Below are 21859 nucleotides of genomic sequence, written 5' to 3' on the forward strand. Positions count from 1 at the left end.
CGGATAAGAGCTATCTATAAAGTAATTTGGCAGGCTTTGGTGTTGCACATCTGTAATCCCAACATCCCAGAGGCTGAGAGGCAAGAGAATCACATGTTCAATGCCAGTCTGATGTTTTCTTTTGACACAGGACCAAAAGAAAACAGGTTGAAACCCCTGTGTATAGCTACTTAATAAAAAATAGTAAGAGAAGGAAAAGAAAAATAGTTTTTACAAAAACTAAGTGATTTTGTTTCACTGAAGGTGCTACGGAAAAAAATAGTTTCAAAACTAAACTTCTGAGACATTTCTCTTAAGTAATGTACTGTCATTTTAGTTAACATTAGGGAATCAGACCTTAATAGCAGGTGGATATTAGTACATCAGAGTGATTTTTTTAAAAAAAATATCTGTCTGCCAGTGGTATTTAGAATGCTAGTGTGTGATGCTACCATAGAAGTACATTGTTTATAGTTTCCAAATAGTCTATGTGGTTTGATTTTGTTTTGTTTTACCAGTCCTGTGGCTTGAATTCAGGGCCTTAGGTGCTCAAGGTGAGCACTCTACTACCTGAGCCATAATTCCACTCCTGGCTTTTTTAGTGGCTAATTAGAAATAAGAGGCTCATAGACTCTTAACTGGGCTTGCTTTGAATCATAACTCTCAGATCAAAGACTCCTGACTAGCTGGGATTATAGGCATGAGTCACCAATGTTGGCTTTCTTTTAGGTGTCTTTTGTGCTCTGTTTTTAGTAAAGTTCAGGTACCCTTTTCTGTTTGGTTTTTATCATCCATAGCAATAACTGAATGGATATAGATGACAAGGGATGTTACTACTGAACACTTCTGGCTATGGTTAATGTAGCCCTTTGCCATCTCTGTATATGGCATAGTGATTTATGGCGCTTATTGCAGCTAACTTTTTTAGCATTTTTATTAGCTTATATTATCCAGAAGAGTATTTCATTGTAACCTTTCCACACATTTACAGTGTGTTCCAGTCAATCTCATCCCTTTATCATTTGCTCTTTCCCTTTTTCTGAAACAATTAGAACAGATTTCCTTGTTCTATTTTAGTAGTTGAAATCTTTTTCAAGCATTTTCATCCCCTTTCAAAATGTATTTCAAAACTATTCACACTCTGCTTTCCTTTTTTTCTTTCCCCCTTTCTATCCCTAAGTAATCTTGTTATTTAGATTCATGTTTTGTGTTTATCTTTGTGCATAGTTATATAACTAGATATATAAGTATGTACATGTCCATGAAAATGTGTATCTTTTAGGTCTAGCTTCCACATATAAGTGAAAACATATACTTGTTTTTTGAGCTTGTCTTATCTTGCTCAGTTTGATGTTCTCCATTTACATCCATTATCCTGTAAATTACATTATTTCACTTTTTGTTATGATTGTGTAATATTCCATGGTATTTATATGTGTGTATATATCATATCATATATATGATATAATTTTCTTTCTGCATTCTAGAGATATAAACTTTAATCATTCTCTTCCATTGTAGGTCTTAAAACTCTAGCTCTTCTTGGTATACTGCCAGATGGTGACTCTACTCCAGAACACCAGGCTTTGCCAATCACAGTGTCAACGCCGACATCAGAGGAGCAGCTAGAGAAGAAAACTGTCCATCCCACTCAGCAGCTGTCAGAGACAGGCTCATTAGTGCAGTGCAATGTAAATATCATTTCTTTCTTTTTTTTTTTTTTGCCAGTCCTGGCTCTTGAATTCAGGGCCTGGGCACTGTCCCTAAGCTTCTTTTTGTTCAAGGCTAACACTCTAACACTTGAGCCACAGCACCTCTTCTGGCTTTTTCTGTTTATGTGGTACTGAGGAATTGAACCCAGGGCTTCATGCATGTTAGGCAAGCACTCTGCCACTAGGCTATACTCGCAGCCCCTAGATAGCATGTCTTTACTATGCAGGATCAATAGGCTTGGGAAGCCATTCACAATAGGCTCCATAGCAGAGAGATTAAGGGCTCATACCCTCCACCAGGTTTCAGGCATGGGGTTTAGAGGTCTGCTTTGTCAGACCTCAAGTGTATTCCTATGGTCTCCTTGCCTCCATTTTTCTTATCTGCAAAATGGGGGTGATAATAACAAAACCTGTAACAAAGGGTTTTTGTAAGGAGTTACATACTTTCCACACTTTAAGATAATACATATCAAGTGATTAGGCCATGTAAACATAGTGAATTCTTTGCCAGTGTTAACTACTCCCATTATCTGGTGGTTTTTATAAGAACTGAATAAGAGTATGCCATTAGAGAAGTTAGTTCTAGCCCTTGATGAGCAATATATACATGGATTTATGTTTATAATTCAGTCAACAACTAGGTAATACCAGAAGCTTATGGTTTAAAAATTAAACATCATAGTTTATATATGGGTACAGGCTTAACCTATAATAGTGACTTTTAAAGATTGTTTTTGTTTTTGTTTTGTTTTTTGTTGGTCATGGGGCCTGAACTCTGGACCTGGGTACTGTCCCTCAGCTCTTCAGCTCAAGGCTAGCACTCTACCACTTGAGCCACAGCACCACTTCAGGCTTTTTCTGCTTATGTGGTGCTGAAGAATGGAACCCAGGGCCTCATACATGTGAGGCAAGCACTCTACCACTTAAAGCACTCCAGCCCCTTAAAGATTGTTTTATAGATATAAAATAAAAATAAACAGAAAAGGACAAACCTTTTTTTGCTAGAAGAACATAGATTGCTTCTGTGATATGATGCTGTTTCCAAAGTTTGAAGCCATGCTATTCATGTCTCTGCCTTTGCTGCAGGAGCCATGGATGTCTCCATCCCCTGCTTTATCAGGGCCCTAGTGTAAGGATTCTTCAGGTACTAGTGATAGCTCACAGGGATCCCATTGTTATATAGAAGACAAGAAAAAGTGCCAGGCAGAAGTGTGAAAATTAGCTTCATGCCACCATGGAGCCAGCAAAAGACAGCATGTAATCTTTCAGCCTTTCTCTAAGCTATCATACTGGAGGCCCACACACCCCTGCACCAGGAAGCCCTTTAACTTCCCTTATGATGGGGAAGAGAATGTATTTAGGAGAAACAGATGAAGTCAACATCCCTGAAATATGCCTCTGGAAACATGTATATCTCAGAACTGTCAGTTTATTTATCTATATCAGTTCATTTTTTTATATCAGAATAGGCTCAGTGATTCTATTTTTATTCAGTGAATTAAATCTCCTCTTTTTTTTTTTTTGTCGGTCGTGGGGCTTGAACTCTGAGCTTGGGCGCTGTCTGTGCGCTCTTCAGCTCAAGGCGAGTGCTCTACCACTTGAGCCACAGTGCCACTTCTCTCATTTTCTTATTTATCTTTATGCATGCTCAAAGTGCCCTATATTTGGCTAGTAGCAACTCCTTCTAGCTGGTTTTTGTATCCCTTTGACATGTCACCATTATATGAACACTTCCTTGATTTCTGTTGTAGCAAGACATTTCAGGTTAATCTTAGGCTTTCCCTGCCTGGTGTTTAAAATGAGGTGTGTTTTTTTTTTTGAGGGGGGGCGGGGGGTTGTCTTTTTTTTTTTCTTTTTGATTTTTTTTTTAAAGGAGGTCCCTGAGCATTATTGTTCTCGAGCTAGCCCTTTTTTGAAATCCTTTCCACTAGCAGCTAGACATACCCAGAATGTCCGACCTTAAAATCTTTTAGCAAAACCATATTTTCCCTTACTATTTCTATAACAGAACCTAAGATTTACCACTGTAATGGTCCTAAGAATCACACTGCTTTGAAATCCTAAGAACAAATCACTTGTGTTTGTTGTTTGATTTTGAGGCAGGTTCTTGCTGTGTAGTAGTCCAGGCTGGCCTTGAACTCAGGATTTGCCTTAGCCTTCCAAATGTTGGGATTCTAGGCATGCACAAGACTTGTTTTTTAACTCTGACATGCTTCTAGCCAATCTTAGAGCCTGTTAAGAATATCTACTCTGAGCTGAGCTCCCGTGGCTCATGCCTATAATCCTAGCTACTCAGGAGGCTGAGATCTGAGGATCATGGTTCAAAACCAGCTCAGGCAGGAAAAGTCTTTGAGACACTTATCCAATAAACCACTCAGAAAACCGGAAGTGGCGCTATTGGCTCACGAGGTAGAGTATTTGCCTAGAGCTGAAGAGCTAAGGGACAGCACGCACGCAGGCCCAGAGTTCAAGCCCCACAACCGACCAAAAAAAAAAAAATCTACTCTGTCTATCCTATTGACTTGGAAACTTTCTAAATAACTGAGAAACCAACCTTAGGCAGAGGACCCTGCTTACAACAGCCTCAGACTCAGACCAATAATGAGGCCTTAGAGTACTGCAGAGAGAACTGCAGTAGCCCTTTGTAGTCCTGTGACAACAGGAAAAAAGATTAAGATAAAAGTTATTCACCAGAAGTTTGGAATTCTACTATCTTTACAGAGTGCCACAGATGGTAGGGAATGTACAGGAAGGTAGGGCTGATGTCCAGGTAATGGTATCCAGAAAGGAAGGTATGTTAGCTGTTGATGGGAAGAGTACTAAAAAGAACGTATGCATTTGTGATTTGGGAATATTATCTGGTTTTGTGTGCTCAAGTGATATCTGGTTAAATTTATTTATTATTAAACTTGTTTATTGTTAAATAAATTTATGAAGCCTTCCGTGCGTGCGTGCGTGCGTGCGTGCGTGCGTGTGTGTGTGTGTGTGTGTGTGTGTGTGTGTGTGTGTGTGATGGGGCCTGAATTCTAGGCCTGGGTACTGTCCCTGAGCTCTTCAGTTCAAGACTAGTGTTCTACCATTAGTCACAGTGCCACTTCCAGCTTTTTCTGCTTATGTGGTGCTGAGGAGTCGAACTGAGGGCCTCATGCATGCAAAGCAAGCACTCTACCACTGAGCCACCTTCCCAGCCCCTGAAGCATTCCATATTAACAAAGGCAACTTCTATAGCAAACTAAAGTGGAAAGAGACAGTCTTCAACCCTGTCACAGAGCCTTAGAATGTCATTTCTATATCAACAAAATAATCTGCATCCAAGCTTTAGATCTGATTTATTAACTTCATAATAACAATAAAGATAATATATGTACACTTTTTAAATGAAATGTTTATTTTCTCTGAAAAAAGAAAACATCAGTGATGGTCACGATAGTGTACTAGAGGAGAATTGACAATTTTTTCTTTATTTTCTCAGGGAAGAACTTTTTAAAACTTCTAAAAGTTAAATGTATTTATAAGTGCGCCTTGCTTATGTAACTGCAGACTGTGACAGAGAGGCAGACATTCAAAAGAGTGTTTGAGGGGACATGATTCTATTACATTGTAGTACAGATTTATCCGAAGAATTGATTGACATTTTTCTAATGAAATTTGGAGTATTCATGGTTTGTGAAGATGTGGCAAAATTGTGTTACAAATGGAATAAACTTTCATTGTAAAAAAAAAACTTTTATTTTCTTTTACATTTACCATCTTATATTTAGGGAAAGAGAGCTGTAGAGAAGGAAATCAGACCTTTGGATTCCAGACATAGAAAGAAGGCAAGTCTCTTATTAATGAAGGATTCCTCATGCCAGATCCAAATTTCAGATGTACCTACAGATGCTCATACACCTCCAGGACCACCAGGTAAAGAATATTTGGCCCAGATCTCTTAAAATGCTCGCATACTCATTTCCAGTCAGTTTATTTTGCCCTCAGTTTGGAATTGTCTGGCAGCCAAGTTCTCTTTGATCAGATGGGGTTTTACAACACTTCGAAAGTCATCTTTCCTTTCTTTCTTTCCCACCTTATTTATTTACTGAATGCCTTCTTTTTTTTTTTTTTTTGGGTCCGGTAGTGAGGCCTCAACTCTCGGCCTGGGCGCTGTCCCTCAGCTCTTCAGCTCAAGGCTAATGCTCTACCAGTTGAGCCACAGCACCACTTCCGGCTTTTTTTCTTTTGCTTATGTGGTGCTGAGGAATTGAACCCAGGGCCTCAGGCATGCAAGGCAAGAGCTCTACTACTGAGCCACCTTCCCAGCCCCTTACTGAGTGCCTTCTATGTACCAAAAACCATGCTAGGCCCTTGGTTGAAATAAGGACTGACACCGGCAGACAGACATGGTCCCTGTCTACTGAAGTTTAAGACTAAGGTACAGGTAACTGTCACTTGAGGTAGGATGTGATTCTGCTCAGAGGAGAGAACTACATAGGAGTTAACTGTGATTGGTAATTCTCTGGAACATACTGTGTTCACTTAAAACATATAAAGGGAGAGATGTGGGGAGGTGAATATGCTAGACTCTTGTGGAAAAACCTACATTCAGGGCAAAAAGTGCACAATGAGCAAAAGCCCCAGAACAATACAGGAGAGAAACCTTTTTGGCAAGTATGTAGCAATGGAGCAGAATATAAGAAGATGGAATACTGCTGCTATGAAGGACTTTGTTGTCATAGCCCAAGCTGTCTGCCTGGGAAATTCCAACCTCTCAGCCTGGCAGAGGATAGAAATAGACCATCAGGATGGGGATTTTGGAGGATAGAGGAGCAGTTTGGAGGCTGAAGGAGGTACTACAGGCTGATGAGACTGGGCCAGCAAGCTTCACCCTGTGGTAGCCCAAGGAGAGAACATTTGTGCTATTGGCTGTTCTGTGATGGAGGTGGGAGTAAGCACCTGGCTTTGAGCCCCATCTGTGAGTTAAGTTCTCAGAATGTGCTGATTCTGTATATCAGTGCCCAGTCGTCAAAGTCTACCAGAGTTGGATTCCCCTAAGGACCAGTATTCCAGTTCACACTGTCGTATCAGGTACCTCCATGTTCCAGAGACATTGCTGGGTGCTGCAGATACATCACTGAAAGAAGCAAAAACAAACAATAAATACAAATATACAAGATGTTAAATGCTAGTGAGCATCTAATTTTACAAGAAGGCCAGAAGAATGGGAAGGTTTCGGAGAGAATTACCCTCAAATAGAGCCACTGACAGGCTTCCTTTAGAATGGGATGTTGCACAAAGATGTGTTCAGTATTTTTTTGGTGTGAGACAAAGTTTCACTATGCAGTTCTAACTGGTCTCAATTTCATAATCTTCCTGCCTCAGCTTCTTGAGTTTATAGGCATGTATTACCGTGTACAACTTGAGCAGATTTTTTTGTTTGGTTTTGTTTTTAGTCAGTCGTGGGGCCTGGGCCTGGGCGCTGTCCCTCAGCTCTTCAGCTCAGGGCTAGCTCTCTACCACTTGAGCCACAGCTCCATTTCCAGTTTTCTGAGTAGTTTATTGGAGATAAGAGTCTCACAGACTTTTCCTGCCTGGGCTGGCTCTGAACCTCAATCCTCAGATCTCAGCATCCTGAGAAGCTAGAATTATAGGCATGAGCCACGGGCACCCAGCCTTTGAGCAGATTTTAAATAAAGTCCTAGCTTTATTCTTAACCACAGTGGGACAGTGCAGTGGTTTGTTTCTTTATGCATATATAGAAACTGGGAAATCTGAAAACTTGGTGTTTTGTCACACAGATGCTGAAATTTCAGAATCGTCATCTCAGAAGCCAATAGAGGAAAAAGCAGTTAATCCAAATCCTGAGCAAGTGTTTGCTGAGTGTTCCCAGAAGAGGATTTTAGGACTGCTAGCAGCCATGTTACCTCCAGCAAAGTTGGTAAGAGATAACAGCATTTTCTTTATAAAAGAGAGGATGTTGTTATGCATGGAAAAAAAAAAATGTTACAAAGCTGTATACCGAAATAAATTTGCCGTTAGTCAGCAATTATCCCTGAGAATAGGACTATAAAGTTATTTTCTCTTAGACTTTACTCCATATTTTGTAAGTACATGTATGATTTATTGTTTTTATCATAATTATATTTTCCATTTTTTTATTTGGAAAATTTTTAAGCTCATAGAAAACTTGAAAGACTAATGAAGATTTTCACCTAAATTTCCCATTTATTCATGTTGATTTATCTCTGTTTATATAACTGTTATATTTTTGCTGCAATTTGGAAAAGAAGTTGAAATGATTATTGACATTTAATCCTTAGTAGTTAATATGGAGACATTTTCCCCTGCTTAGGGTAGTCCATAGCACAGCAGCCCATGATGAAAACCTTTGTCTTTCAGGAATGCCATCTGAGACTAGTTTTTCCATTTCTAAGAGCTTTTTAATTTTTTTTTGAACTTTTTAATTTTTCAGTTGCTTTGTTTTCATATTGTTGATACCACATCTGCTTGAGTCCCACTGAGGATAAAACTTTATAATTTTCATAGATTTTCCTCCAGTTTTGTGTGTGTTTTTTCTCCTATGGAAAATAATAAATCAGGCCGCTGGTAGCTCACATCTGTAATCCTAGCTACTTAGGTGGCTGAGACCTGAGGATCATAGTTGAAAGCTAGCCCAAGAAGAAAAGTCAATGAGACTTTTATCTCCAAAAAAGCTGGAAGTAGAGCTGTGGCTCGGTGGTAGAGTGCCATCCTTGATTTTTTATTAAAAAAAAAAACAAAAACAAAAAAACAGCTCAGGGACAGCACTCAGGCCCTGAGTTCAACACCAGGACTGTCACCAAAAAAAAAAAAGAAAGAAAGAAAAAAGAAAAAGAAAAGAAGTGGCTTAAGTATGTACTGGGCTGTTTGTCTATGTGGTTTTTATAATTATTGGAAACAAATTTTATTGTTACCATTAAGGTATTATGGGGAGGTACCATTTCATAAGTCAGGTAATAAATACATTTCTTTTTGGACAATTTTACCCTTTCCTTTGCTTTTCCCCAGTTTCTCCCTCCTGTCCCTGCCTATAAGTTGCATAGTTCATTTTCCACATAGTGTATACTGAGTACCATGCCTGCATTTGTTGATCCTTCCTTCTTCCATTTCTGTGTTCCCCCTTACCTCCCAAAAAAGATAGAAAAACGATAAAACAAAAGGCAAAAACAAACACCAACAACAACAACAACAAAACCCCATGTTTTCATTTCCTAGAATTCATTTTGATGAGTAGTATTTTAAATATACAGAGGAGTTAACACCTCTGGGTCCTCCCCTAAGAGTATCTTCCTTTAGTCTCACTGTTTGTAAATGCTTAGATTTATCATGTCCTGGTGTATTTTCAATCTAGCTTCCACCTGTGAGAAAAAGTAAGCATATTTTGTCTCTCTGAACTTGACTTACCTCACTTAACATGATTTTTCTAGGTCTATCCATTTCCCTGCAAATGAATATTATTCTTTCTTTTTTTTTTTTTTGGTCTGGTCGTGGAGCCTGAACTCTGGGCCTAACTCTGGGCCTAGGCGCTATCCCTCAGCTCTTGAGCTCAAGGCTAGTGCTCTACCACTTGAGCCACAGTGCCACTTCTGGCTTTTTTCTTTTTACTTATGTGGTGCTGAGGAATCGAACCCAGGGCCCCAGGCATGCAAGGCAAGTGCTCTACCACTGAGCCACCTTCCCAGCCCCGAATATTATTCTTTCTAATGGACAAGTAAAATTCTATTGTGTATAGGTCCCACATTTTTTGGATACATCTATTGTGGGACATCTGGACTGCTTGCATGATTTGGGTATTGTGAATGATGCAGCAGTGAGTATGGATATGTAAGTTACCTTATGGCATCCTGACTTAATTATGTTCTAGGTAGATGCCCAAGAATGGTATGACTGGGTCAGAAGGAAATTCTATGTTGTCTTTTGAGGAACCTCCAAACAACCATCCAGAGTTGGTTGTAGTAGATTACCCTTTCTTTTTTCCCCACATCCCTACTAGCATTTGTTGTCATTTGAAATTTCTATGTTGGCCAATCTAACTGGAGTGAAATGAAATCTCACAGTTGTTGTGATTTGTATTTCCTTTATGACTAAGGATGTTGAACATTTTCTCATATGTTTATTTGCCATTCTCTTTTTTTTTTTTTTTTTTTTTTTTTTGGTCGGTTGTGGGGCCTGAACTCTGGGCCTGGGCGCTGTCACTCAGCTCTTCAGCTCAAGGTGAGCACTCTACCACTTGAGCCTCAGCCCCACTTCCAGCTTTTTCTGCTTATGTGGTACTGAGGAATCGAACCAAGGGCCTCATGCATGCAAGGCTAGCGCTCTACCACTGAGCCACCTTCCCAGCCCCAGAAACTTATTTTGATGTGATCCCACTTGTCAAATCTCTGTCCTATCTCCTGTGTTCCTAACTTTTTTCAAAAAGATGAAAAAAAGTTTTTGTAGGACACTATTCAAAGAAAGAAAGTTAATTTTAAAATTTTAATTTCTGGGCTGGGAAGGTGGCTCAGTGGTTGAGGCTTGCCTTGCATGCATGAGGTCCTGGGTTTGATTCCTCAGTACCACATAAGCAGAAAAAGCCAGAAGTGGTGCTGTGGCTCAAGGGGTAGAGTGCTAACCTTGAGCTGAAGAGCTGAGGGACAGTGCCCAGGTCCAGAGTTCAGGCCCCACGACTGACAAAAAAAAAATTAATTTCTTTTGTATGTATTTGCATATATATAAATATGCAGAGAGAAAGGTTGAAAAACCATCATACTGTTAGCAGTTTGATTACAGGGGGTTATGGGAGCTTTTACTCTTGCGTATTCTGAATTGTTTGAATCTTAGAGTTAAAAGGAAATTAAAAGTAGGACTAAAGCCAGGCATCAGTGGCTCATGCCTGTAATCTTCGTGACTCAGGAGGCTGAGATCTGAGGATCATTGTCCAAAGCCAACCTAGGCAGAAAAGTCCATGAGACTTATCTCCAATAAACCACTCAGCAAAAGCTGGAAGTGGTGCCGTGGCTCAAGTGGTAGAGCACTAGTCTTGAGCACAAAGAGGCTCAGGGACAGTGCCTAGGTCCTGAGTTCAAACCCCAGAACCAGGAAAAAAAAAAAGTAAGATTGTAAGACGAATAGACATGTAAGATGAGTAGACATATATTATGTCACACATAAGCCATTTATGAAAGCCACCACATAATTCTTTGGTTACTAGGACAGTTGTTAATAATACACAAAGGGGATAGAGTGTTTTTCTCATGTAACTGTTCTATACTGAAGCGATTTCCCCTTTCTCTTGACAGGGTCCAACACTCCCCCTGATAGACCTGGAGCATGTCCTCCCACTGATGTTTCAGGTTGTCATCTCCAATGCAGGCCACTTGAATGAAACCTACCACCTCACTCTGGGACTTCTTGGCCAGTTAATCATCCGTCTTTTACCAGCAGAGGTAGATGCTGCAGTGATCAAGGTCCTTTCAGCCAAACACAACCTGTTTGCTGCAGGGGACAGTTCCATTGTGCCAGATGGTTGGAAGACCACTCATCTACTTTTCAGCCTCGGAGCTGTGTGCCTGGACAGGTAACCTTGATTCTCATCCAGCCTCCAGTCTGCCTACCAGGATACTTGCTCATTGAGGTTTTGGCTGTTACTGTGCTTCACTGTGCTTTAGTGCTATTGTATAAATTCTTCTGTGAGCAGAGCTTGTTTTATTAGCATGCTGACAATGCAAAATAGCTAAGAGCCTCACTACTGTTTAGAATTTCAACCATCTGATGATAATTTCTGTTGGATTTTTTTTCTGAGAGGAAAAGTGTATATGTGTGGTTGAAAATCTATTTTAATTATAAAAGTAACACAGACATTTGTAATCCTAACTAATTGAGTTAGGAGTATTGCAGCTCAAAGCCAGAGTGGATAGGAAAGTCCATGAGAATTTTATCTCCAATTTAGCACCCAAAAAAGCTGGACATGGAGCTGGTTGCAAGTGGTAGGAGCGCTAGCCTAGAGCAAAAAGCTCAGGGACAATGCCCAGATTGGCATTCAAAAAAAAAAAAAACAGGGCTGGGGAACGCCTCATGTCTATCCCCCAGTGGAGTTCTTGGCTGACCTTTGGACAGGTCTCTTACAGTATGGGGCATGGGAATGCAGCTCTTCAAGGAAGTTAATGTAACTGGTTTTGTCTTGCAGATATAGTCAAGGCAATGTGCTATAGTCCCTTAAAAAGAAAAATAATCCCTTAGAATTGGGATGTGTAGATGTTCCTCTGCCTAGCAAGCCGGAGGTGAAACCCCAAGTTAAAATTTAGTAACATAAATAAATAAAATAATAAAAACCTTTACTAACAGGCAACCTGAGGGTGAGACTAGCAAGCCTGAGGAGATACCCTTAGTTAAATCTCTGAACAACATATAAACAAACAAATGAAGAATATTGCTGGGAGATTGACTGAGGATGTGCCAAACAAGCCTGATGTTAAACCCGAGTACCACAAATAAATACATAACAAAATTCTTGGGGAGTGGGGAAAGAATAACTAATTTGGAAAGCAGAACTGAAGTGGGGGTGGGGGAAAACACCTGCTTTTTACCATATTGATACATCTGGTGCTTTACTATATTTGCTATATTTTTTTCCTGAGCTTTTTTCTGGGTGGGAGTGAGAGTATGCACATGCTCTTGGTGACTTTTTTACGTGCTTAAAACAGTTGCAAACTAAGCATATAAGCTTATGCTTGACTTTTTTTCACTTTATATGAAAAGCATCATTCTGGTATTTCTTAATCTAATGAGTGTCTGGGTCTGACTTTGCAGTGAATTGAGTTCTACTGAACTGAGTTTGGAGTCTTGTGCAATGCCACCTAATAGAGCTCTTGCCTTTCAGCCGGGTGGGCTTGGATTGGGCGTGTTCCATGGCAGAGATTCTGCGGTCACTCAATAATGCCCCACTTTGGCAAGATGTCATTGCTACCTTCACAGACCACTGCATCAAGCAGCTGCCTTTCCAGCTGAAGCATACCAACATCTTTACCCTGCTGGTTCTGGTTGGCTTCCCTCAGGTATAGCACCCAAAGGCTTCTTCCATCTCAATCATGCTTGTCTAAGCCTCTGTGAGAGAAAGAGAGAGAGAAAAAGAGAGAGAGTGTGTGTGTTAAAATCATTGGAAGCTTTTTAATCTTCAGTTGAATAATTCACTTTTGAATAATTCGCTTTCACAGTATTGGTGTATTTACAAGATTGTGTTGTTAGCTGTTCAAGTTGTATAACAATTTAACCATTTGATTTATTTTGCTAGTGGAAATTAATTTTGAATAACAAGTAAGTAACTTACTCAATTACAAAGAGCTTCAAAGAACAATTGGCTTTCACTTTGATATTCATCTTGATCTGTTTTCTAATCTTATAATACCTCTCATCAGATTGGTACAAAGGGGGCTATAGAAGCATGTTTTCATCCAGCAAGGACATATACCAATCTGGACACACTGACTTAGGAGATGAAAAGAACCCTATGCTTAAGTATTTCTTGAAATCCAAACCAAAGGGTCCTATCTCCATGTGCTATTGACTTACCTTTTCTTTCTCTTTCATGTTCTAGGTTCTCTGTGTGGGAACTCGCTGTGTTTATATAGATAATGCCAATGAGACCCATAATGTTATCATCTTGAAACATTTCACTGAGAAGAACAGGGCTGTGATTGTTGATGCCAAAACTCGGAAAAGGAAAACAGGTATTAAACATAATTATTTTTGTAAGGATGTAAGAAAATTGTCTATTCCCTGCTTACCCTAAAATCAATAGAGGAAATCTTGGTTCTTCCCTTGCGAGTGATTTTTTTTTCCCCTTAGTGCAAGTTTATAGTTTCCTAAGCTTTTTCCTTGTCTCTGAAATAATGTGGTTGAATTGGGATGATTTTGAAAGCCTGTTTTCATGCTGTTATTTTGTTTATCTGAATTTATAATTCCTCCATTAGTTAATTTTGGTTATTTTCTTATGGGTAATTTAAACATGGAATTGGGTAGCTACTCTTAGAATAATTCTTTTGACATTAGTGCAATCTCCTATTTTTGTTTCAGCAGAACACTGAAAGTGCTACTTTTTTTTTTTTTTTTTTTTTGCAGTCCTGGAGCTTGAACTCAGGGACTGGGCACTGTCCCTGAGCTTCTTTTTCTCAAGGCTAGCACTCTAACATTTGAGCCACAGCACTATTTCCGGCTTTTTCTGTCTATGTGATACTGAGGAAGCGAACCCAGGGCTTCATGCATGCTAGGCAAGCACTCTACCACTAAGCCTCCACATTCACTGCCCCAGTACTTTGTCAAACCAAAACCAACATAGGATATCTTAACCATTATATTCTGAGTTCTGCTTATCTGTATTGTTTCTGTGCCCTTTTTTTTTTTCTCACTATTTTTTTCCTCACTGTTGAATAATCTTGGCACCTTTATTAAAAATTGACTTATTTATGTATATGCCAATTTATGTATTTCATTATGTTTTACTAAGCTATATGTCTATTCATACTCAAATGGGACACAATCTTGACTATTTTAGGTTTATACTGTTTGAAAATCAGATCTTCCAAGCTGGGAATGTGGTTTAGTGGTAGAGTGCTTGCCTAGCAGGCATGAAGCCCTGGGTTCGATTCCTCAGTACCACATAAACAGAAAAAGCCAGAAATGATGCTGTGGCTCAAGTGGTAAAATGCTAGAACACTAGTCTTGAGCACAGGAGAGGCGCAGGGACAGTGTGCAGACCCTGAGTTTAAGCCCCAGGGCTGGCAATAAATAAATAAATAAAATCGGATCTTCCAATTTGCTCTACTCTTTTAGTTGTTTTGTCTTCTTTTAGTTATTTTGCCTTTCTATATGTATTTTAGAATCAGCTGTTTCTGTTAAACTGCTAGTATTTAGATTGACATTGTATTGAGTGTATTGATCAGTATCAGAAGAACTGACCTCTTAACAATCTTAAATCTTTTCATCCCTGAACAATGATATATCTCTCCATTTATTTTGGGAGTAAACTTAATTTCTCTCCATCTGGCATAGGATATAAACTGTCTTCTCATATTCCTAAATCGATAAATTGTGTCTTCTTAGTTTTGTTTTCTAGACAATCTAGCCAGAAATTTATTAATTTATTTCAAAGAACCACCTGTGAGTTCGTTGGGTTTTTTTCTTACTATTTTCTGTTTTGTTGATTTCTTCCCTGGGCATTATTAGTCTTTCTGTTTATGTTTGCTCTTAAATTGTTCTTTCTTACTTTTTTCTTTTTTTTTAATTGAGGCTTAAACTCAGGGCCAGAGGGCTCTCACTTAGGTTTTTCACTCAAAGCTGGTACTGTGAAACTTGAGTCAGAGTTTCACTTTGGCAGTTATTTGCTTGTTACTTTTTTACTTGGACTGGCTTTGGGTCCCAGTCTTCAGATCTTAGCCTCCTGAGTTACTAGGATTGTAGGTATGAACCACCAATGCCTGGTCTTTTTCTTATTTTATTTGTTTGTTTGTTTGTTTTTGCCAGTCGTGGGGCTTGAACTCTGGGCCTGGGCACTGTCCCTGAGCTCTTCAGCTCAAGGCTAGTACTCTACCGCTTGAGCCACAGTGCAACTTCGGGCTTTTTCTGCTTATGTGATGCTGAGGAATCCAACCCAGAGCCTTATGCATGAAAGGCAAGCACTCTACTATTGTGCCACCTTCCCAGCCCCAAATGTCAGATTTTTTTTTTTTTGGTCCAGTCGTGGGGCCTGAACTCTGGGCCTGGGCACTGTCCCTCAGCTCTTCAGCTCAAGGCTAGTGCTCTACCACTTGAGCCACAGCGCCACTTCCGGCTTTTTTCTTTTTGCTTATGTGGTGCTGAGGAATCGAACCCAGGGCCTCAGGCATGCAAGGCAAGCGCTCTACCACTGAGCCACCTTCCCAGCCCCGTCAGATATTTTTAAATGGAAAAAAATCCAATGTTTTATATTTAACTATGTATTTACTATTGCTCTTTATTGATTTTTGTAGATTCAAATTTCCATTTAGTATCTTTTTTTTTTTTTTTTTTGGCCAATAAAGCTTTCCTTTGCATTTCTGTGGTACAAAATCTTCCAATTTGTCTATAAAGTGTTTTGTTACCTCATTTTAAAACTAAAACTTCAGCTGGGTGTCGGTAGCTCATGCTTATAACCCTAGCTACTCAGGAGGCAGAGATCCGAGGATCATAGTTTGAAGCCAGCCCAAGCAGAAAAGTCCCCATAAGACTCTTCTGTCTCCAATTAACTACTCAAAAACTGGAAGTAGATCTGTGGCTCAAAATGGTAGAATACTAGCCTTGAGCAAAAGAGCTCAGGGACAGAGCCCAGGCCACAAGTTCAAGCCTCACAACCAATAAAATAGTAACAATAATATAATTTTGTTGGGTAAAAATACTTTCAGGCTACGAATTTTTCTTAGAATACTTTAGAGATGTTTATCAATTATTTTCTTATGGGCATAGATTTTCTAGCATGAAGTCTGCTGTTATATTTTTGTTGATCTTCATATTGCCATTTTCTGGCTACTTTTAGATTTTTCTCTTTAGTAATTTGACTTGTTTTTTTTTTTTTTTTGCCAGTCCTGGGGCTTGAACTCAAGGCTTAGGCACTGTTCCTGAGCTTTCTTTTGCTCAAGGCTAGCACTCTACAATTTGAACCACAGCACCACTTCTGGCTTTTTCTATTTATATGGTACTAAGTAATTGGGCTTCATGCATGCTAGGCAAGCACTCTACCACTAAACCACATATCCAGCCCCTAATTTGACTTTTTGTTTAATTGTGATTAAGTGATTACATAAATTTCATGGTCTTGTGAGATAGTGATACTTAAGTCACAAACACATTCTAACGTTCATAGGGCAAATTGTCTTTATTGTGGTCTATAAAGTTTGTGAATTCTATAAGCTTTGACAATACAGCTATTTCTTCCACATTGGATGATATGTACAATTCTTCCCTTTTGCTTGATGTCAGCTATTCCCTTTCCCTCCCTCCCATTGCTGCCATTGAGTTGCTTAGTTCGTTTTGATCAGCGTCCAGTGCAGCTGATGGTCCCGCTGCTGTATGTTTTCCCATTTCCCTGTTTCTGTGTCCTCCTCCTAGTTTCCCTCAGATGTGCACATACATACCATATATGTGGTCAGCAGCATGAGGTCATGACCAGATGAGTGGAGGTGCTTTGTTTCTTGAGTCTTGTTTACTTTGTCATATCTCCTTATGTTTTTGATTTAACATCGACATATCAAGAATACCATGTGCCATTTGTCTCTTTGCTCTTGGCTTATCTCAAAATGATTTTTTGTAGTTCCACCCATTTCCCTGCGAATGCCATTATTTTTTCCTTTCTAATGGCTGCATAATGTTCCATTATATATAGGTACCATGATTTTTGATCCATTCATCTGCAGTGGGACATCTGGGTTGTTTCCATATCTTGTAAACTGTGCTGCAATGAACATGGAGGTACATGTGTCCTTGTATCCTGGTTCCTGTTGCTCAGGATAGATGCCTAGGATATGGCTGGGTCATAGGGGAGGTCTATATTTAGCTTTCTAAGGAACCTCCAGACTGCTTTCCAAAGTGGTTGTATTAGTGTACATTTCCACCAGCAATGCAATAGGGTTCCTCTTTCTCTGCATCCCCTCCAACATTTGTCATTAGCTGAGTTTAGGATGCAGGCCATTCTGACTGGGGCAAGGTGGTATCTCAGTGTTGTTTTTATTTGCATTTCCTTTACAACCAGGGATGGTGAACATTTCCTCATGTGTTTCTTTGCCATTTTTCTCTCTTCTTCTGAGAAGTCTCTCTTTAGTTCCCTTGCCCATTTGGTAATTGGTTTGTTAGGTTTGGGAGGGATTAGTTTCTTGAGTTCCCTGTATATACTGAGTATTAGGTCCTTGTCTGATATATTGCTGGTAAATATTTTTTCCCAATTAGTTGGCTGTCTTTCTAGTTTGGTTGCCATGTCTGCAGAAACTTTTTTTTTGAGGGAGGGGTTGGTCGTCGGGCCTGAACTCTGGGCCTGGGTGCTGTCCCTCAGCTCTTCAGCTCAAGGCTAGCTCTCTACCACATGAGCCACAGCACCACTTCCAGCTTTTTTTGCTTATGTGGTGCTGAGAAATTGAAACCAGGGCCTCATGCATGCAAGGCAAGCACTCTACCACTAAGCCACCTTTCCATCCCCAGATCCCTGATCTTGATTGTTTTCTTCATGCTGTATTCCCCCTCTTAATATTCTTTGAAGTTCTGGCTTATTGTTTATGAATTCATTTAGTTTTTCTTTACTATTAAAAATTTTAGCTTCTCCATCAAATGTGGATGTTAGCTTTGCTGGGTATACAGTCTGGGTTGGCAGATATTGGTTTTCAGGGTTTGTATGGTACTTTCCCAGGCTTTCCTTGCGTTCAGTATCTGTGTGGAGAGATCTGCAGTGATTCTATTTTCTTCCCATTATAGTATAGCTCCTTCTTTGTTTTTGCTGCATGCAAGATTGTTTCTTTATTATTCATATCTATCATTTTCACTATAATGTGCCTAGAAGTGTTCCTCCTGGGATCCTGCTTATTAGGTGTTCTGTATGCTTCTGTTATATAGATAAGACGTTCTCTTTTAAGATTGGGAAATTTTCGGTGAAAATCTTATTGAATAGGTGTTGCATTCCCTTGTTCTGATATTCCTCACCTTTGTCCAATTATACAAAGGTTAAATTTTTTTTTTTTGGTTGGTCGTGGGGCTTGAACTCTTGGCTTGGGCGCTGTCCCTGCGCTCTTCAGTTCAAGGCGAGCTTTCTACTGCTTGAGCCACAGCGCCACTTCCGGTGTTCTAGTGGTTTATTGGAGATAAGAGTCTCACGGACTTTCCTGCCTGGGCTGGCTGTAAACTGCAATCCTCAGATCTTAGCCTCCTGAATAGCTAGGATTACTGGCGTGAGCCACCAGCGCCCGGCTTGAAGGTTAAATTTCTTAGCACGGCCTGCTTGTTCTTGGACTTCCCTTTGGCATAGTTTAAGTGATTTGTCCATATCTGTGACTTTTTTTCCAGCTGCTGCATTGTCTTCCATATCTGATATTCTAATTTCCATTTCATTCACTCTGTTAACTATGGCTTCCATTGTGATTTGCATGGAAGAAATTGAGCCATATAACTTCTATGTTGGTTCTCAGAGTATTAATCTCATTTCTTAGCGAGGTGTGTACTGCATCTATTTTTGAATGCATCTCCTGTTTAAAATCCTGCATCTCTTGATATTTTGTTTCTTTGTTCTTTAAATTTCTGATCTATTTCTTGCTTTAATTCTTGAGTCATTACCTCCAACATCTCTTGGATATAGTGTTTGTCTTCCATTCCTGTTTTGTTTCCACTGGGGCTCTTCCTGGGTGGCTGCTGGCTTTTGGGAGTGGCTTGCTATCCTGGCTATTGATAAATCTTGTAATTTTCTGCTGTGATTTGCACATGGAGATTCAGGGATTATTGGAGACTAATTCCAAACTCTGACTGTTTTGGTCAATCGGTGGCTGTCTTTGCTTGGTTCTGGGTTGGTTCCTGGATCAATTGATGAAGCTCACTCTCAGCCCTGGATTGGCTGAGAGAGTCTGTACCTGGTCTCAGTTCTGTTGTGGGAGAGGCCAACCTCCAGCTGCTAGTCTAACCCACATAGGACTCTCAGCTGTCTGCTAGAGATCACAGGCAGTTCCCGCCTTCCTCCAAGCACTGAGCAGTCTAGACTGCTCTTGCTCACTCCTTGGCAAGACCAGGTAGGCTGGGTGTATTTTCCTAGTTGTTGGAGTCCACTATGAGTTCCTGACTATAATCAGGTGCTAGCAGCCTGAGCTGTCCAATCCCCAGCCCAGAATATACAGGTCAGACTCTGGTGGGATTTGGGCTTCTGGTTCTCTTGCCCTGGACACATAGATCTTTTTCCATCATGGATGCAGTTCCCAGAGGGTGCAATTCCCTACTTTCCTGCCTCTGCTAGACATGTGCTCAGCTTCTGACTTTGAGCGTTGGAACTCTCTATTTGGTTGGAGAGAGCTGTGGTGTTTCCCTACTGTCCCATCGCCCTCTAATTTGATCTCTATGATTAACATTTTCTTCATGTTTTTTCTGTTTGGAGATTTATTGAGTTTGTTGAGCTTGTAATTTTATTAAATTGGATACATTTCAACCATTATGTTTTCAGGTGTTTTCTGCCCTCACCAGGACAGTGGAAGCCACTTTCTCTAGTGGGAAGACAAAATATTCCCAGTTTGTATGAGCTCCAAAATTTGTTCTGCTTAATGTTTTTCTTGTTGTTTCTATTGTCTTGAATAGTTTCATATTACATATGTACAGATTAATATACAGCCTTGAACTCACAAGGAACTTTCCATGCATCTCTAAAGATTTCTCTCTTACCCACCTCTCTTTGTTTGCATCTTTCTTCTGGTGCTATCCTGCCCCATAAAATCTAGCTGCTGTAATTTTCTTGAACTTCCCCAATTCACTGAGACTTCTAGACTCTACTTAAATGTCTTATTCCCTCTTTCCAGCCTGGAAATTTTCTCTAGATTTCTGGTGTTACTGGAGAGCTAATTTATGGGTCTTCTTTCAGGAGTCATAGTCCTGCACTTCCTATTTTCCTGTGTGTGAATGCCATTATTCCATGTTTTTCCCCTGTTCTAGTTGCTCAAGGTAGGAGATTACATTAGTTCATCTTACCCTGTCTTGTTTGGAGGCAGACATCTTAGGTGTGTTATTTTTAAGAACTTATGTGAACACCTTTGGAGATGACTCACTTGTGCACAGTAGTAGGAAATAAGTTGTCCTTCTTACTAATTCAGCTGATACAGCACTCAGTACCATTTTTATGCTCACCTTAAAATGTAATGGCTATGATTGAGCCTAGGAGATTCATATTTCTGAGGGCATTCAGTAATGCACACTACTATGGAAGAAACTTGACTACAGGAAGCATTAATTGTACTTTTTGTACCTTTCTTGCTCTCTGACATCTCAACAGTGAAAGACTACCAGCTGACTCAGAAGGGAGGAGGACAAGAATGCAATGACTCTGAGACCCAGCTGAGCCAATATTCCCAGCACTTCGCCTTTATTGCCAGTCACCTCCTGCAAACCAGCATGGATAGTCATTGCTCTGAGGCAGTGGAAGCAACGTGGATTCTGTCCCTGGCCCTCAAAGGTTTATATAAAACACTAAAGGTAATAGTGACCCTCTTCCATTTGGTAATGAATCTGGCTGAGATTTGACATGTAAAAAAGATTAACAAAAAAAATGCCATCTGATTTTGGTGAATGGTTAGCAATAGGATCTGGATTAGTTTTAGAAATGATTGAAGCCTTGTACAAGCATTATTTAGTAAAGGAGGAAATAAAATTTCTCAATAGTTTGATTTTGTATTTGTCCCTCTAAATGGCAGCTCATTATGGCTCAAGAATAAAGGAGCTAGCATCCCATGGAGCTTTAAGGCAGTAGGGATGCTTAAAGTTGAGTGGGAAGAGGCAGACAAGTTGAAGAGCTAGATGATATTTGGCATGGAGAAATGAAGTCCTGATTATAATTACTTCTTCCTGTGCTTGAAGAGACATTGATAATAGAGAGGATCTTTAAAAATTACACATTTCAGTTCACTTGTAGGATCATCCTCCCAACAGCTCTGTCCCTTCAGCTGAGGTTTGTTGTCCCTTACTTTGAAAAATGTTCAGTGGTAACCTAGTTACCACTGGACTCAAAAGAGTCTATGAGGTTTACCTCAAGAGACACTTAAGAAGACTTGAGTTGGCTATGGACCAGCTCTGAGAGAATATCATTGTAGGATTGAGACCATTCACCTGCTGTTTGTTTAGTTTATTTGTCAATGTGAGATTTGTTTCATCATTGACATTATAGTTGGAGAGTAGAAATAAATTCCCTGAGTGCAGAGATCTTAGAAACCCTCACTAAGTTAATATTTGTGGAGGACCAAGAGCCAGATGGAGCTGAGTACTCAGTAATGAACCAGAAAGCAAGTCCTTGCTCCCATGTAGCCAGATGGAACTGAATACCTAGTGATGAGCCAGAAAAAGATGCTTGCTCCCATGCAGCTTACAGCCTCAATGGCCAGAGAGAGAGCTGTCTAGAAGATTACTAGGAGTTAAAACTTTCTAAAATGGTGGTAGATAAT

The 21859-nt window shown here is 39.9% G+C and overlaps 1 protein-coding gene across 2 annotated transcripts in view; it reads left to right on the forward strand.

Moving 5' to 3' along the window:
* The window catches only part of Zzef1 (zinc finger ZZ-type and EF-hand domain containing 1), a 156363-nt gene that overhangs the window by 115766 nt on the left and 18738 nt on the right, over window positions 1–21859 (forward strand). For both annotated transcript variants that reach the window (XM_042699424.1, XM_042699425.1), the window contains exons 37-43: window positions 1501–1670; window positions 5453–5597; window positions 7466–7605; window positions 10985–11262; window positions 12565–12739; window positions 13279–13411; window positions 20698–20897. In XM_042699424.1, coding sequence (XP_042555358.1) covers window positions 1501–1670; window positions 5453–5597; window positions 7466–7605; window positions 10985–11262; window positions 12565–12739; window positions 13279–13411; window positions 20698–20897 — 1241 coding nt within the window. The remainder of the gene's footprint in view (window positions 1–1500; window positions 1671–5452; window positions 5598–7465; window positions 7606–10984; window positions 11263–12564; window positions 12740–13278; window positions 13412–20697; window positions 20898–21859) is intronic.

Source organism: Dipodomys spectabilis, unplaced genomic scaffold (assembly GCF_019054845.1).
Source record: "Dipodomys spectabilis isolate Male_0828 unplaced genomic scaffold, ASM1905484v1 ptg000250l, whole genome shotgun sequence".
NCBI lineage: Eukaryota > Metazoa > Chordata > Mammalia > Rodentia > Heteromyidae > Dipodomys > Dipodomys spectabilis.